At 36.7% G+C, this 18,666-nt stretch overlaps 1 protein-coding gene across 1 annotated transcript; it reads left to right on the plus strand.

Annotated features, from left to right (window-relative positions):
- The first annotated feature begins 891 nt into the window (after positions 1–891).
- Positions 892–12,831, plus strand: mri1 (methylthioribose-1-phosphate isomerase 1). Its single transcript, XM_016284363.1, has 6 exons — positions 892–1,264; positions 4,328–4,551; positions 5,489–5,658; positions 5,733–5,909; positions 6,811–7,035; positions 12,182–12,831. The coding sequence occupies exons 1-6, from the start codon at positions 1,133–1,135 to the stop codon at positions 12,313–12,315; spliced, it is 1,062 nt and encodes a 353-aa protein (XP_016139849.1). The 5' UTR covers positions 892–1,132; the 3' UTR covers positions 12,316–12,831.
- The last annotated feature ends 5,835 nt before the right edge of the window (positions 12,832–18,666 follow it).

Below are 18,666 nucleotides of genomic sequence, written 5' to 3' on the forward strand. Positions count from 1 at the left end.
ACTCATACTTGGGTTGTTTTAAAGCCACCGACTTAAATATTTCTAATACAGAAGGAGATGTTTTGCAGAATGTCCTGGCTGCTCTAAACAATGAATGCAAATGGGGACTGGGACTGTCATGCTCGAGAAACGACAAAAAACACCTTTAAGGTAGGTTATAAATGTTTATAAATGAGTTATTGATTGAGTGTTTCTCAACTAGTGGTCCTTGACGTAATGCCAGGGGGTCTGTATAAAGTATGAATTTTTGTATATATTTTGTGAATTTTGACATGGCATGTTCCCATGAAAGAAAAATCCAATATAGCTGATGATATAGGCAAATACTGGACAAGTCAACTAACTTGAATTAGATTGCATTTGGTCCATAAATGAGTCAAGTTTTGTTGTGGGGGTCCTTGAGGATGCTTCTGAATTGGACTGAGGGCCGGTACTCCGAAAGGTTGAGATTCACTGCTGTATAGGTATGTTTTTAGAAGAATTTGTAAAAAAAATTTGTCATTTTTAGGCGCTCAACTGGCCGGGTCCCCATTCAGCTGTGTGAAGATTTTTAAAATTCTAGTTTTGTGTTCCGCAAAAGACAGACTACATGAAGGCGAGTGAATTACAACATTTTCATTTTAGGAAGGAAACGTTCCTGTAGATTAAAATGAGCGACGTCACGACTTAAAATATTAATTTGAATAAAAATATGAATATTAAAATATCAAATTCTGAACAATAGTGCCCGCGTGTGCGTCTTTATGGAGTTTTCCACAGAAACCTGATCTTGCGTCCTCGTTCCGAGTCATGAACATCTGCTCTTCAGTTGATGCTTCCACTCAGGCGCTAAGAATAGTCTCGAGTCGCTTTAGTGTTGCTCCGCCGCAGCTCGAAGACTGGCAGGAGTGGGCGTGGCCAAGAGGGCGGGGCTTCCAGCCAGAGCGGACACGCGGTTCGGTGATCGGTGCGCCTTTTCTCTCCGATCCGTGCAGGCCTTTAAACTACGCCCACACCTCGCGATTCACGATTCACGAATCACCCCGCTTTTAACACACCCCGAAGCCACCGGACGCGAAACGGACCGACGGAACCCGTCACAAATCGGCGCCAGCGCTCCCGGAATACCTTCACGCCGCATCTCATACGGGACATGACGCTGGAAGCGATCCGGTACCGGTCCGGGTCTCTGCAGATCCTTAACCAGCTGCTGCTGCCGCACGAGACCGTGTACGAGGAGATCCGTTCGGTGCGGGACGGATATGAGGCCATCAAGAGCATGAAGGTACGGCAGGCCCGGTCGACGGATCCTCTGCCCGGTTCCGTTCACGCACGTCCGACCGTCTCAATACCGGTCCTTTGTGTCGGATCAGAGCACGCTTTGTTCGTGGTCCGCATAACCTGCGCTTAATGTAAAGTCCCCGAAGAAACATGCTACCTATCAGACCGTGCCACCAACAATATATGTGCATTGTTCTAAGGGTAAGGGTGGGTTTAGGGCAGGGGCAGGTACGGACATAGCCTCAAACCACGTGAATAAGATGCTGGTAGCACGGTCTGATAGGTAGCATGTTTCGCTATCGATAGCGGGCAGCACAAATCGTCAGAACACCGGAAGAATGTATTTCTACCATAAGATATTAAATGATTAAACTGAAGGAAGCACAATGTAATGTCATTAATAAAATCCCAGCTGGCCTTTGTGATGTTCTGGAATGATGCTGATGCTGATGCTGGTGTGTGTGTGTGTGTGTGTGTGTGTGTACTAATGCAAGCTCGAGTCTTAATTATATGCGCTTGGTTAAGCAAGTTGGAAATGTTTTTTATGGATGTAAAGATTAAAAATGTTCATAAAAAAGACAGTGGGAGCCATGCATTACCGTTAGAGCAACGCTCTGTAATAGCTGGCTGTTCATGTGCTGGGTGTATTTGTGGTTTAATGAGCTCATTTGTTTATTGATTTGTTTTTTCTTTTTTCTTTTCATTGTTCACACACCTTCGTTAGTGTTAAGAGTTTTAACGAGTACCGTTCCTTTTGGGGTCGTTGGCAAGTGTTGGTCTGTGCACAAATGTGTAGCTTAGACGTTTTTGGCTGTTGTGTTGTTGTTGTTTTTCTATGAGTGAAGGAAACTTCTGAACTTCTTTAAGCGTTCCTGTCCAGTGAACGGACTAGTGTTGGGTCGTTCTTGAACTTTAATGTGACTCGGGAAGAGCGAGTCGTCTCGGGGAGTGATTCGTTCAGTCGCGCATGCGCAACATCCTATAGGTTCTGTACTGGAGTTAGTCAAGTAGTTCATCTCTCGAGTCTTCGGGTTTGAGTCGTTCCTTCATCACGTGACAGCCCCATAAGCTTAACCTATGCAGTCTGAGCCGGAAAGAGACTTAATAATAATAACCAACTCTTTATTTCCTTCGTTACAACATTCAGTGTTATGGAAAAGAACCATAATGACAGAAAGTCACACATTTATAAACCACTAAAGAAGTAAAAAGCTACAATTTGAGACCAGAAACGCATCACGTAACTAAGAGTAAATAATAATAATGATAATAATAATAATAACTATGCACCCGTTTGTAAGGAAGCTTGTAAATTAACTAATTTCTCTCTCCAGTGCGGTCACGTCACGTGAGACAAAAGAACGAACGATTCGAAAGACTCGAGAGATTAACTATTCGATTCTCTTTCCGGCTCAGACCGCATTGGTTAAGTTTAAGAGACTGTCACGTGATGAACGAACGACTCGAACCCGAAGACTTGTCAGATAAGAGGTGAGGTGAGCTAATCATAGACTGAAGACCCAGGTAAACCATGAATTCATCTGTTCGGTTTCTTATTGCAGTTTTGTATTGTTTGTAGTGTGATCAACGTTTGCGTAAGTAGTAGATGTGTTAGGGAAGTAACACGTAACATTTTATTTATATTTTGCTAAAATGAATGAAATGACTCGAAAAAAGATTTGTTAATTTTGCTGAACGAGACTCTTAAAGGTCCGAGTCGGTAAAATGATCCGAACTAGAACGGACCCTTATCGTTCGCGAACACACGTTGTGACGTCATAAAGGTCTTTCGCAAACCATCGAGTTTTCTTTCTCCAGCCATTCCAGTCTTGATTAACGTAGCTAGTGCATAATTAATGTGTTGGGGTGATGGTTTTCCGGCAGCCTTGTCTGCGCTTCATTAATAGTCGTTTCTGCAAATATCTCGCATGAATTATTGATTAATCAAGGTTTTGGGGGGCTTTGGTCCTGTGCCAGCCACTGTCATGAGAGCTTTACTAATGCACGGGAAATGACAGTCAAGTCACGGTCAGTCATCCGCCAGAGAGTCTCTCTTGACTCTGTTTGTCTAAGGAAAAAAACATTCTCAAGACTGGCCTGTACAAAGAAACGATTACATACGATTTCAATCGAGAATTATGTCATCGTACGACTATTAAAGGGACAGTTCACCCAGAATTAACATTCTGTCATCGTTTCCTCGCCCTTCACTTGTTCCAAACCTGTATTGAGTTTCTTTCTCCTGTTGAACACCAACGAAGATATTCTGAAGAATGCTGGTAGCCAGACTGTTCCATACTATTCTATTGAAGTCAGTGGTTAACTGTCTGTCCACTGTTCGGTTACCAACATTCTTCAGAATATCTTCCGTGCTCAACAGAAGAAAGAAACTCAACAACTTGAGGGTGAGTGAATGAGAGAATATGAACATTATGACGTCATATTTAATCAGCTCTTTGAACTGGATGACGTCAGAATGGCGTGGTAATTGTTCATTGCGGTCTTAACGGCAGAATTCCAAGTTCTAAAGAATGATGAACATTCTTTGACATCATGCTTACCGTAATTTCTCTTTGTAGTTCTTTAATAACCTCTGAAGTGTGATTACTGTGAACTCCGGATGACTCCGTAATTTCTTTGAAACTCTTAAATGCTAATGTCGTTTTCCTTTAAAACGTTCACTAAATGCAACGCGTAGTACTTTTGCACATTTGTCTCATTGAGTTTCCTGGTAATATATAACATTTTGTAAAAGTAAAATGGGTTTTATTGTGAATTATGTTCGAGTGTGTCTTCAGCACACAACTTTTAACTCAAAACGGTGAACCAATTCACGTGTTTCTAATCAATATGAATACATTTATGGGGCTTTTCACCCCAAAATCAAGTTTTCATTCCAGTGAGCTGATTTTAGAGCTGAATGGAACTGTTAAATCAAATTTAAATGGATCATCTGTGAGTGTAGCAGGCGTGTGAAATGAAGCTCCTGGTAATGAGGCTCTTAATGAGAAGTGCTGGCGTTCCTTTGGTTCTGACTCTGTGGTGTGTGTGACCTTTCACCCTGCAGGTGCGCGGCGCTCCTGCCATGGCCATCGTGGGGTGCCTGAGCCTGGCGGTGGAGCTGCGGGCGGGCGCTGGGGGTGACGACCTCGTGTCCTTCATCAGGGACTCTCTGTGCCACCTGACGTCCGCGCGGCCCACGGCGGTTAACATGGGCCGAGCCGCCCGCGAGCTCATGGAGTTCACAGAGAATGAGAGCATGGAGAAAAACACAGAGCAGCTGAGAGACAGGTGACAAGCCAACGGACACTTGATGTTTAACCGGCATGTGTAGATTTTGGGATATCTGAAAAAATGTCATCTTTGAAAAATATTTAGAGTTTTGTTTTAATAGCAGGTGAACTAGATATTCCAGAGAAGATCGGTATATTCTGCTTTGTTTTCAGCGTTATTACCTCTGAATGGTCAGAAACTCAGATCATAGTGTCTGTGTCAGTGCCGTTATTGTTAACTAGAACTATTAAAAATAGTGTATAAATTGACGTAAACCTGAAATCAAATCAAATGTAAATATTATAGATGGAAAAACTTATTTTTTTTCAGTTAATTGCCAATTTAGGCTAAGCACTAAAATTACTGAAACTAAAACTGAAATAAACATTAATAAATAAAAATGAGAAATTAAGCTAGCAAATTAAAACAGAAAATACAAAACATAAAGGCTCATTCTAAATTGCATTTTATAAAAAAAAAAATTTGTTTTGAATATTTTAATTGTTTTTTAAAGTAGTATTTAAAAAAATGTAGTTTTTCATTCCAGTGAGCAAATTTTAGACCTGAATGGATTTGAATAAGAAATATTAAAAAACAATAATAGAAATATTTTATTTAAGAAAATGTTTAAAGTATTATTTAAAATATTTAAAATAAAAAAAAGATAAGTTTTTTTTTTTTTTTTTTAAGTAGTATTTCAAATATTTCAAATTATTTACACACTTTTCTACTATGTGCAATACCGGTTTAAAGAGCCTTAAAGGAAATTACACTTGTTAATAAATGTTATTCAGATAGTCACTGAGAGACTAATTAAAATCGTTAATAGCAATTATATTTAACGACATTTCATTTCCGGCAAAAATGTAAACAGGCTAAATATGAAGTGCTGCATTGATTACTCCTTTTTATCTTCCTCTAACGCGTCTGTCTCTTGGCCACGCCCCTGCTGCAGCGTGATTGGCTGGATTGAGGAGATGTTGGAGCGAGATGTGAACGACAACAAAAAAATTGGCAACTACGGCGCCCAGCACATCCTGTCCGGAGTCCCGCGAGACTCGGTCACCATCCTCACGCACTGTAACACCGGCAGCCTGGCCACCGCAGGATACGGCACGGCTCTCGGTCAGTCCGCGCGATTATTACTGATGCAGAGATTAAGATTGATGGCTGATAATGACTGTAACTGATCCGTGCAGGAGTGGTGCGGTCGCTGCACACGCTGGGCCGCTTGAAGCGTCTGTACTGCACAGAGACCCGGCCCTACAACCAGGGCTCCCGGCTGACGGCGTACGAGGCCGTGGCGGAGGGGTTCCCGGCCACCCTCATCACAGACAGCATGGCAGCACTCGCCATGAGGGAGAAAGGCATCACAGGTGACACAGGAAGAGTCCGTTCGCTTGAGTTTCATGTCTATATCAGGTCTGTCAGATGTTAACGTTCCTGTGCGCACACAAATTCCTCCCTCAGAGATCAGACCTATTATTAATCGTTGTATATTAAAGGGGTCCTATTATGCATTTTCACTTTTTCAACTTTAGTTAGTCTGTAATGTTGCTGTTTGAGCATAAAAAAGATATGCAAAGTTACAAAGCTCAAAGTCCACTTGAAAAGTGATTTCTGTTAAATAAAATATCTCCTTTTGAAGAACTACAATGAACGACTCGTTTGGACTACAACGCATATTTTCCGGGATTTGTGATATCACAAATATCGACGAATGGGACGAGACCTGGTTGAGCTGCACTAGAGAAGGCGACGAGTGTTATCTAAGTGTCAAGAAGAGTGGGATACATGTACAAATAATAAATCACATGAAATACATCTGGAAATTTCAAACAGATTTTTAATCTCTTTTAAAACTAGATTTGGTCAAGTGGTATTTACCAGATGTCGTATAGGTTATACAAGACTGACTTGTGCATTTTTGCTTAAAGGTGAAGACCCTACTCAATGTATGTTTTGCAAGGTTCCCCTTTCTGTTAAACATATTTTATTGGACTGTCCAGCTTTTAATATACAGAGAAAACTCTTTTATGATGCAAACTCACTTAAAGAATTATTTAGTAAAATTTTGCCAGGAAAAGTTTTAGAATTTTTATCACGTTAATGTAAAAAATCTTGTGTGATATAACTTGTGTTTGTTTGTTTGCTGGTTTTTATTGTATTTGTTATACTTGTATTTTTTTTTAATTGTTTTTGCCATGAAAATAGCCTTTGATGCTGACATGGCATTAAATAAATATATATATACTATACTATTCTGTGCACGCACAGCTGTCGTCGTCGGAGCGGACAGGGTTGTTGCCAACGGCGACACGGCGAACAAAGTGGGCACGTATCAGCTGGCCATCGCGGCTAAGCATCACGGGGTACCGTTTTACGTGGCGGCGCCCAGCACGTCCTGCGACCTGAGTTTGGAGAGCGGACGAGACATCGTGATCGAGGAGCGTCCAGCTGAGGAGCTCACCAGCATCAATGGAGTTCCTGTAGCCGCTCCCGGTAAGTGCAGAATTATCACACTGCACACAAAAACAGCACAGTTTTCAGCTTTGTTTGAAAACTAAAACTCCTGAAAACATTACAATAAAATAGAAATAGGTGAAAAGCTTTTTTAGTTAGTTGCAGAGTAGACATTTTCATTTAGTTTAAGCTGAAGCACTACAATTATTTGCTTGTAGGGATGTAAAGATTAACCACGAGCCGGTTGAAAATCGATAAAAATGTGATGATCCAAATCAGTTGAGATGTGAAACGAATCGCGATACAGTTGGGGGTGGGAGTTTATATAAATGTATCTCTGAGGGGAACTGACTGTCTTTAGAAAAGTTTACGTGGTATTTTCTTTTTATCTCGTCTCTGTATAATGCATATTAAAGTAGTGTTTATAAGCGCTACAGTGGTAACCAAGGAACCGCTGTATCGCTGCTGTTCCATAAGCGCCACCTGCTGTCAGAGAGTGAATCTGCGTCTCATTCAGAGCTTCTGCTCTTTGTTTCGTGCAGATGTTTTATGTAGTATAGTTTCACAAAACAAGTCAGAGCATTCTGTTTTTGTTTTAAAATTTCAAATAATGCAATCTAATTTAGATTTTAAAAACTGCTGCATGTATTCAGCATCTTTGTTTGGATTGTGATTCAAATGCAGTGGTTGCCTGTAATTTTGAATGTAAAGTGCACAGGTAGCCTTTGTTTATATGAAGAGATTTTTGTTGTCTTATTTATTTGATTAGATTTAGGGTTTATTTTAAAATTTCAATTTAGTTTTGTTATGTGACATATTTCTGTTTCACAAAGAAATGTGCAGCATTTTGTCCAAGCAATAATAAAAGGACACCTTTTCATTTATAATTTGTCTTAAATCTAATTTTGTTTAGAAAAAATCGTGAGAAAATCGAATCGTGAGTTGAGTGAATCGTTACATCCCTACTTCGAATAAATAAAAACTAAAGCTGAGCTAAAACAAACTAAAACTGAAATAAATATAAGTTTAACCTAAATAGTAATATTTAAAAAATATACATTGAAACAACAAAATTACTAAAAAAATAAACTTGAATTTAAAAAAGAAAAAGAAAAAAGAACTCAAAATATAAAAATTATTCACAATATTAATAAAAAGTATATAAATAAAACTAAAATATCACTGATCCAAATTTGTTTACAAATTCCCAGTTAATATACTACAGTAAGCACTTCCAAGGATGAACAGATCACTGGATTTGCCTTAGTTTGTAAAGTTTGTCTATAGATAAAGTAGTCAAAGTTTAGTTTTTTTTAGACACTTATTAGCAATTAAATGGGCATAAATAATATAATTTATGTTTTCCACTTTTTACCTTCCTTTAATGTCACAGATATTAAAAAAATCTAACTCTGAGAATAAGGTCCAAATATAAAATAATAAATAAATAAATGCATTCTCATGGGAGTTTTTGTGAAATTAAGCACGTTTCTGTAAATAGATATTTTTACTTTTTATTTTCAAATACACTATCGTTCAAAGGTTTGGGGTTGGTGTGATTTTTAAAATCGATCAAAAGTGACGGTAAAGACATAGTGTTTTCTATTACAAATAAATGCTGTTTTTTTTTTTTACTTTATATTCATCAAAGAATCCTGAAAAATAAAATGTATCATGGTTTCCACAAAAATGTGAAGCAGCACAACTGTTTTCAACATTGATAACAATCAGAAATGTTTCTTGAGCAGTAAATCAGCATATTAAACTGATTTTAATATTTCATGTATTTATGTTCCTGTAGCTCAGTGGTAGAGCATTGCGTTAGCAGCGCAAAAGGTCGTGGTTTCAATTCCCAGGGAACACACATACTAAAATATAGTATATATATCTATAGTAAAAAACGTATAGCCTGAATGCACTGTAAGACGCTTTGGATAAAAGCGTCTGCTAAATGCATAAATTAAATTATTAAATTAATAAATTAATTTCTGAAGATCATGTGACACTGAAGACTGGAGTAATGATGCTTTGCAGTGGTTGCCTGTAATTTTGAATGTAAAGTGCACAGGTAGCCTTTGTTTATATGAAGAGATTTTTGTTGTCTTATTTATTTGATTAGATTTAGGGTTTATTTTAAAATTTCAATTTAGTTTTGTTATGTGACATATTTCTGTTTCACAAAGAAATGTGCAGCATTTTGTCCAAGCAATAATAAAAGGACACCTTTTCATTTATAATTTGTCTTAAATCTAATTTTGTTTAGAAAAAATCGTGAGAAAATCGAATCGTGAGTTGAGTGAATCGTTACATCCCTACTTCGAATAAATAAAAACTAAAGCTGAGCTAAAACAAACTAAAACTGAAATAAATATAAGTTTAACCTAAATAGTAATATTTAAAAAATATACATTGAAACAACAAAATTACTAAAAAAATAAACTTGAATTTAAAAAAGAAAAAGAAAAAAGAACTCAAAATATAAAAATTATTCACAATATTAATAAAAAGTATATAAATAAAACTAAAATATCACTGATCCAAATTTGTTTACAAATTCCCAGTTAATATACTACAGTAAGCACTTCCAAGGATGAACAGATCACTGGATTTGCCTTAGTTTGTAAAGTTTGTCTATAGATAAAGTAGTCAAAGTTTAGTTTTTTTTAGACACTTATTAGCAATTAAATGGGCATAAATAATATAATTTATGTTTTCCACTTTTTACCTTCCTTTAATGTCACAGATATTAAAAAAATCTAACTCTGAGAATAAGGTCCAAATATAAAATAATAAATAAATAAATGCATTCTCATGGGAGTTTTTGTGAAATTAAGCACGTTTCTGTAAATAGATATTTTTACTTTTTATTTTCAAATACACTATCGTTCAAAGGTTTGGGGTTGGTGTGATTTTTAAAATCGATCAAAAGTGACGGTAAAGACATAGTGTTTTCTATTACAAATAAATGCTGTTTTTTTTTTTTACTTTATATTCATCAAAGAATCCTGAAAAATAAAATGTATCATGGTTTCCACAAAAATGTGAAGCAGCACAACTGTTTTCAACATTGATAACAATCAGAAATGTTTCTTGAGCAGTAAATCAGCATATTAAACTGATTTTAATATTTCATATATTTATGTTCCTGTAGCTCAGTGGTAGAGCATTGCGTTAGCAGCGCAAAAGGTCGTGGTTTCAATTCCCAGGGAACACACATACTAAAATATAGTATATATATCTATAGTAAAAAACGTATAGCCTGAATGCACTGTAAGACGCTTTGGATAAAAGCGTCTGCTAAATGCATAAATTAAATTATTAAATTAATAAATTAATTTCTGAAGATCATGTGACACTGAAGACTGGAGTAATGATGCTTTGATCACAGGAACAAATTACATTCTAACATATTCAGATAGAAAACACTTATTTTAAATGATAATAATATTTCACAATGTTACTGCTTTTACTGTATTCTTGATTAAATAAATGAAGCTTTGGTGAGCAAAAAGACTAAAAGCATTAAAACTTCCTACCAATCCCAAACGTTTGAATGGTAGTGTAAGTGTATTAAATGAGTTTTTGCATCATGTCCATGTACAGTAAACAGCTATTTGTATTTTTTTTAGTTTGTAAATGTTCATAGCAACAGGGTTTTTTTGGTAAAGAAGGGGTGAGAGAACCAGAAAAAGATGATTAGTGTGTGTGCGTGTGACCGCAGGGCTTAAGTGAGATTTGAAACAGAGCGGAGCTGCTTTTAATTAAACGGTTCTGATATGAGCGTGAGCGAGGGATGATCCTCCATATGTGTGAAAACGAGAGAGAGAGAGAGAGAGAGAGAGAGAGAGAGAGAGAGAGTGTCAGAATCATCAGATTAATTAAAGCTGCAGTGTTTAATAGCTGCCGGCGTCTCGAGGGGAGAGACAGATTACTGCACTACTCTCATGAACTCAGACCTGGAGATTGAGACGGGAACGCTGGTCCCAGATCAGCATGGGAATCAAAATTAACTTGTTATCTGACTGGAACGGTTATATATCTGTTATATTTGAAGAGAAGCATGAATCAGATGATTATATGAGCTAGACTGCCGTCTGTCTGTGAGTAAAATAGTAGTGTTAATATGTTTGTTCATTCATGGGAACAGATTTGGAGAAATGTAGCATTGTATCATTTGCTCAGCAGTGGATGCTCTGCAGTGAATGGGTGCCGTCAGAATGAGAGTCCAAACAGCTGATAAAAACATCACAATAATCCACACCACTATATTAATTTAAATGTTTAGTGTGAGTTTAAATGTTTTCTAAAAAAGTCTCTTCTGCTCACCACAATTGCATTTATTTTATCAAAAAGACTGTAAAAACAGGAATATTGTGAAATATTATTATAATTTAAAATATTTATTTTCTATGTGAATATATATTAAAATGTAATTTATTTCTGTGATGCGCAGCTGTATTTTCAGCATCATTACTCCAGTCTTCAGTGTCACATGATCTTCAGAAATCATTCTAATATGCCGCTCAAGAAACATTTCTGATTATTATCAATGCTTAGGACAGTTGCTGCTTTATATTTTTGTGGAAACCGTGATGCATTTTATTTTTCAGAGTTCTTTGATGAATGGAACGTTCAAAAGAACAGTATTTATTTGAAATGGAAAACATTTGTAACATTAGAAATGTCTTTATTGTCATCTTTGATAAATTTAATGTGTCCTTGCTTGAATAGAAGTATTAATTGCATTAAAATTAAAAAAATTAGTGTACCTAAATCAGTAAAAAATTTACTGTGTAAACCCTTGAAAGCAGAGATATCGTTAACTAAGTATAAAACAATAAAAAAATGTTATTTGAATGAACTGAAATGTAAATTAAATAAATTATTTAAATTGTGTTATCTTTTTGCCAAAGCAACACTTCTTATTTTAATTTATTATTATATTTTGAGTACAATAATAACAATTAATAATAAACAACGTATTAAATAAATTAATAAACCATATATAGACACATAGACAAGAAAAATACAAAAGTACAAGAAAATTACTAAAACTTAAAAACTAAAGTGAAAATGCAAACAGAAAATATCAATATAAAATCAAATTCAAATATTACCATAAATTATAATAATATGTCATTGGCAGTAAAATGAGACTCGTTCTCTGGGTTGTGTCTGGTTGCAGGGATCGAGGTCTGGAACCCGGCGTTTGACGTCACTCCTCACCAGCTGATCACAGGCGGCATCATCACGGAGCTCGGCGTGTTCCTGCCGTCTGAGCTGCAGGCCGCTCTGACGGGGAGACTCACCGCTCTGTAAGACGCCTCTGGCACTCTCCTCATGTTTTCACCTCACTGTGGTGGAAGTTGCACCTTTAATTACACACACAAGCGTCGGCACCGAGGTGTTAACAAGGTAGACAAGGCACGTCCCATTCAATTCAACACTTACAAAGTGGAATAACACCATGTGACACACTTGTACAACCCAGGGATGCTTGTAAACACACACACACTCTCTCTCTCACACACACACACACACACGTTCTCCTTCTCTCTGAGTGTACAGCTCATGTCACATCTTCTCATGTCTTTTGTCTTCATCGTTGTGAAAACCTTGGTTTTTCCACTCGTTTCTTCCCCTCTATCTGGCTCAGCTCCAGTTTTTAACAGGAAGTGTTTCACAGAGATGGTAAACTGTGTAGATCATTCAGAGTATTTCAAAATAAAAGTCTTACACTAAATACGGGTCAACTGCTGTCCTTTCAAGGGGGAATCTCACGAAACCTGTCGAGAGCATGTCCAGGTCTTGTTTCATCAATGAGAAAAATATTTTAAAATATTCTCTAAGGTACACACACAATTTTTTTTGTGTGTGCATTTTTTTGCATTTCTAATGAGAAAATATTTTGCATTACACTAATGGGAAAATGTATTTATTTGTTGTCTTTATGATATTATTTTTTCATTTTATTTTATTTAGTTTTTTATTTTAATTTTTTTGCAAAATATAATGCCATATTTTCTTTTGTTTTGAGGTGAATTGTTTTCATGAGACTAACCCTTGCAGGTCCAACTGTTTATTAGTTATAATAGATATGTAAAATCTAAGCCCATTTCAGATATGGGCTGTACTTTAATGTACATAAGTACGCCAGTCCTTTTCCAGGCAGTGCCATCTGAATAAACTATCTCATGTTCCTAAATCAAAATGCTACATTAACATTAAGAGACATTTGAAACCTGCATTTGAGCAAATAAAACAAATACAGAGAGAGTATGACCACTCGTATGCAGACAATTGTAATGTTATTTGAGTTTGCAAGTAAATACAGTAGTACACACATAATTTTTTTTGTGTGTGCATTTTTTTGCATTTCTAATGAGAAAATATTTTGCATTACACTAATGGGAAAATGTATTTATTTGTTGTCTTTATGATATTATTTTTTCATTTTATTTTATTTAGTTTTTTATTTTTATTTTTTTGCAAAATATAATGCCATATTTTCTTTTGTTTTTAGGTGAAGTGTTTTCATGAGACTAACCCTTGCAGGTCCAACTGTTTATTAGTTATAATAGATATGTAAAATCTAAGCCCATTTCAGATATGGGCTGTACTTTAATGTACATAAGTACGCCAGTCCTTTTCCAGGCAGTGCCATCTGAATAAACTATCTCATGTTCCTAAATCAAAATGCTACATTAACATTAAGAGACATTTGAAACCTGCATTTGAGCAAATAAAACAAATACAGAGAGAGTATGACCACTCGTATGCAGACAATTGTAATGTTATTTGAGTTTGCAAGTAAATACAGTGTGTTAGAATAAAGTAATTAAGACCAGAATACGGTCGATCTGCCTAAAACGAACAATTAACGGTCAGTGATTTGAGATTCAATTGAAGTTTTTATCAGGTTTATCTCGAGCTCTATTGGTCGACATTCCTACAGAAAATGAATTACGAATCCAAAGTATTTTCACTTACAACCACAGATGCTCGAGTTATACCTGCGGTATTTCTTTAAATCTGTCATTTAGGCAGATGCATTTGATCAAAGTGTGGGAAAATGGTGCTATGGAGCTAGATGTTAGACCACACCTCAGAAGAGATCCCAGACTCCTCTAGTACTTCCACTCTGTTTTTATCATAGTTCTGTGTTGTATTTATTTACACAACAAGTACGATCACAGATGATCGCATCTGAGCCTGGGTGGGTGTTCTGCCTGATCTCGGGTCAGAGTCCGGTGTTCTGCCAGATTATGCATCCCCTAGTATTGGTAGGTTTAGGAGTAGGTGTGGGGGAGGGGTTAAGATTAGGCAATTAGTTAGCGACTCAACGAATCTGGCAGGGGTGCAGAATTTGTGTGTTCAAGTGCGGGTCTGATCCGGGATCAGCGCCGTGAGTTGGTCTGGGCTTGCACTCCGTGTTATCGAATGTAACGAGGCCTGAAATCCTCACTGCCTTACGAGACCAGCAAAAACACCCCGCCCACTGATGTCCGATTGGCTGAATAAGACGGAGCCACGCCCACCGCTCAGAGAACAGTGCCGCCACTTACGGCTTTCTGAAATCACCATAGCAACCCAATCACATAAACTTATGTAAAGTAACAGAATTTATTATTTTTTATCATAGTACCCCGTTTTTTCACAATAAAATAATCAGCATCACCTTAGTCAGGGCAGCGCCATATTTCATTTCTGCCAGGAATGAAAACGAGGCTGTGAGGGACTGAAGCACAGTGCGTTCAATGGATTGAACTGTTGTTGAACAATAAAACGTCTCTTTAGCCTCGTTCAGACTGTCAGCCCAAATCCGATTTTTGTGCAAATCTGATTGAAATCCGATCATATTTAGATAGTCTGAACGGCAACGAACTATATGAAATTCGATTTTTGCAAATCTGTTTCGAGCTACATTCATATGTGGTTTGGAATCCTATTCAAATCGCATTCCTGGAAAATCGTTTCAGTCTGACCAGTTTTTTTCACGCCCTCACGCCACGTAAAACGTAAACGCGTCAGACGGTTTTTGCAGAAAACATGCCAGAAACAAGCTTGTGTCATTGCGAAGTAGTGATGGGAAGTTCGGATCATTTTACCAACTCGGACCTTTGAGTCTCGTTCAGCAAAATGAACGAATCTTTTTTTCGAGTCATTTTATTCATTTTAGCAAAATATAAATAAAATGTTACGTGTTACTTCCCTAACACGTCTACTACTTACGCAAACGTTGATCACACTACAAACAATACAAAACTGCAATAAGAAACAGAAAAGATGAATTCATGGTTTACCTGGGTCTTCAGTCTATGATTAGCTCACCTCACCTCTTATCTGACAAGTCTTCGGGTTCGAGTCGTTCGTTCATCACGTGACAGTCTCTTAAACTTAACCAATGCGGTCTGAGCCGGAAAGAGAATCGAATAGTTAATCTCTCGAGTCTTTCGAATCGTTCGTTCTTTTGTCTCACGTGACGTGACCGCACTGGAGAGAGAAATTAGTTAATTTACAAGCTTCCTTACAAACGGGTGCATAGTTATTATTATTATTATCATTATTATTATTTACTCTTAGTTACGTGATGCGTTTCTGGTCTCAAATTGTAGCTTTTTACTTCTTTAGTGGTTTATAAATGTGTGACTTTCTGTCATTATGGTTCTTTTCCATAACACTGAATGTTGTAACGAAGGAAATAAAGAGTTGGTTATTATTATTAAGTCTCTTTCCGGCTCAGACTGCATAGGTTAAGCTTATGGGGCTGTCACGTGATGAAGGAACGACTCAAACCCGAAGACTCGAGAGATGAACTACTTGACTAACTCCAGTACAGAACCTATAGGATGTTGCGCATGCGCGACTGAACGAATCACTCCCCGAGACGACTCGCTCTTCCCGAGTCACATTAAAGTTCAAGTTGAAAATTACAAAAAGAAAAAGTGCACTATAAATGCACATTCATTTTTACAGTTTCATCTGTTTAAATAATGGGTTTTTTTTGTTGTTTTTTTATGTAGCATCAAAACACTTAGAGCAGCTGTACATGTTTGTCTAATTTTTTTAATCCAAATTCCCATATAATACAGCTCAAAACAAAAACAATTTCTTTGATTTTTAAGACCAGAACTATGAATAGGAAAAGATGGAAAGATTCATGATGAAGACATATGTAGCATAATTCGAGGTCGTCCATGTGGCTTGGTAATGTTCTGAAGGTACAAAGTTTGTTTTTCACATCACATTACTTTTCATTTTTATTTTAATTGGACTGTGTGAGCTGATGATTTGTTTTATGTATATCTATATGCTGTATATCCATGAATTGTGATTCTTAGTGATGAAACTGTTGTTAAAAAGCTTACATTGAGAGGCCCTCTATAGACACGACGCGCCACTCAACAACTAGAGGCTAAATCTACAAATAAGCAATGAAATACCTGAGATTTAAAACATTTAAAGACGAAATGCTTTGAAGCGCTTCACATGCACGGCCTGGCTCTTGTAGAAACTGTGAATCAAGCAGGTAGCTGGTGTGCCAAAGCTGTAAACGTTCATGGAGTCTTCTCTCTGTATTATACGGAAATTTAATTTAATGCAAAAATAAATAAACATTTATTCCAACTCAGAGAGAGCACATAGATGGGACGTTTTCTTCTTCACCAGACGATCCAAACACAGGACGGTTAGTTGCATGTGCAGAGTCAAGCTGATAAATAAGCTCATGTTTTCCATGTGCTTTAGTGTGACGAGACGAAACTCTGGTGCCAAAACAATAACGTGACTGTGATCAATGGGAAGTGTGACGGTGGACAGACGTCTGTCTGAGAGGACCTCTTTGTGTTTCTGTTTGTTCTCGTTCTTCTAATTGATAATCACAACTGGGTTTGATTTTGTATTCTGTGGAAGTAGTTGGAGAAAAAACTATTAGACTGGATGTTTTTTATACATATGAATATAATATACAACATACATAAATTAAGATATGTCTGTCCCACATCAGTACAATAAACAGAGAGAACCAATACTGTTGTGTTTGTGGTCATTTCTTGTGTAATTATTGACCTGTGAGATGCTAACAAGGAGACCTAATATTAAAGCGGGCATCTAATGAGTAATCAAATAGTGCTTGATCTTTTAAAATTTGATTACACTAATCATAACATATCATATCTTTAAGAATTTTCAGGTTCCCCCTCGGCCCTAAAACATATTACAGTTAAAACGTCAAGTTTTCGTTGTCAGATGCAGACGTGACGCAAGCTGGGGGTGGAAAACTTTTGAACCGCATGAATATTTTGTTTAAATCTCATATTTTTCATTTAGTACTGCCCTTCAGAAGCTACTTATGTGTTTCAGAAGACGCTTAGATGTTTATTCTGTCCCCGAAGGCAAAATAAGTACAATTTACCCTGATCTTCAAATTCTAAAAGCTCTAAATGCATCTGTTGTGTTTCCTTCTGGAGCGGGAATCTTTGAACCTTTTGTAATAGTTGTGTATGAGTCCATCAGAAGTCCTTGTGAAAAGATGGATCTCAAAGTCATGCACTGTTGGAAAAGGTTCGTACATGAAAAAGCTGCTGCAAAACCAAAGACCTGGAGGATTTTTCTGAAGATCAGCGGTAGTTTAACTGCTCAGGACAAACAAGGGACTCGTGAATCATACAGTCGTGGATCATCCAGGTAGCCACACACAGTTGTAAGAATCAAGCGTGTGTAAAGTTTTGAAAGGGGTCATTTTTATAAATTCAGATATTATTTTGTCCTGTGGACTAAATGCAAACATCTTTTACATAAAATATTTTAGGACCAAATAAAAAATAACATGCATTTTGTGTGATGCCTCTTATTTTGGTAAAATAGTTAACGTTTCGCAGATTCTGCAAAGTTTCTGGGTAGTACAGAGCTGGGTAGTAACGGATTACATGTAATCTGGATTACATAATCAGATTACAAAAATTAAGTACTTGTAACCACAACTGTATGCATGTATACACAGAGCTGGGTAGTAACGGATTACATGTAATCTGGATTACATAATCAGATTACAAAAATTAAGTACTTGTAATTAGATTACATTTTAAAATACTCGTAATCAGACTAGTTACTTTTTTACTTATTACATATTATTCACACAACAGCAGTAAATCATTCATAATTTATTGAATCTCACTCATTTTTCTTCTTCATCCTTAATAACAACGAATGGGATTAATTTTCTCTCTCTTTGTATTTTTACATCAATTTTGAACAAGATTGTCCTATTTAGATCAATGTGATAAATGCACTAGGTCAAAAGTAATCTAAAAGTGATCAGATTATATTAGGCTACCTAAAATGTGTAATGTAATGGATTATGTGACTAACTACAATTTCTTATCTTGTAATTTGGAATCAGTAATGGACTACAATTTGTAAGTAATCTACCCAGCATTCTGTGTGTGCCAATAAAAAACATACATTTTAACTTGGTTTAAGAACAAACAAACGTTTAGGACATTCGTGGTAAAGATTCATGTTTTTGTTTTTATGTATTGCATATTTACATTGAAAAAAAATGACAACGTTAACATGAGCTTTGTAGCGAGAACTCATGACCTCACACTCGCGCAGCGGCGCCGACGTGATGACGTCACCCACGCGTCGGCCAATCAGCGCTCGAGCTCT

Source organism: Sinocyclocheilus grahami, unplaced genomic scaffold (assembly GCF_001515645.1).
Source record: "Sinocyclocheilus grahami isolate Dianchi unplaced genomic scaffold, SAMN03320097.WGS_v1.1 scaffold181.1, whole genome shotgun sequence".
Lineage (NCBI taxonomy): Eukaryota > Metazoa > Chordata > Actinopteri > Cypriniformes > Cyprinidae > Sinocyclocheilus > Sinocyclocheilus grahami.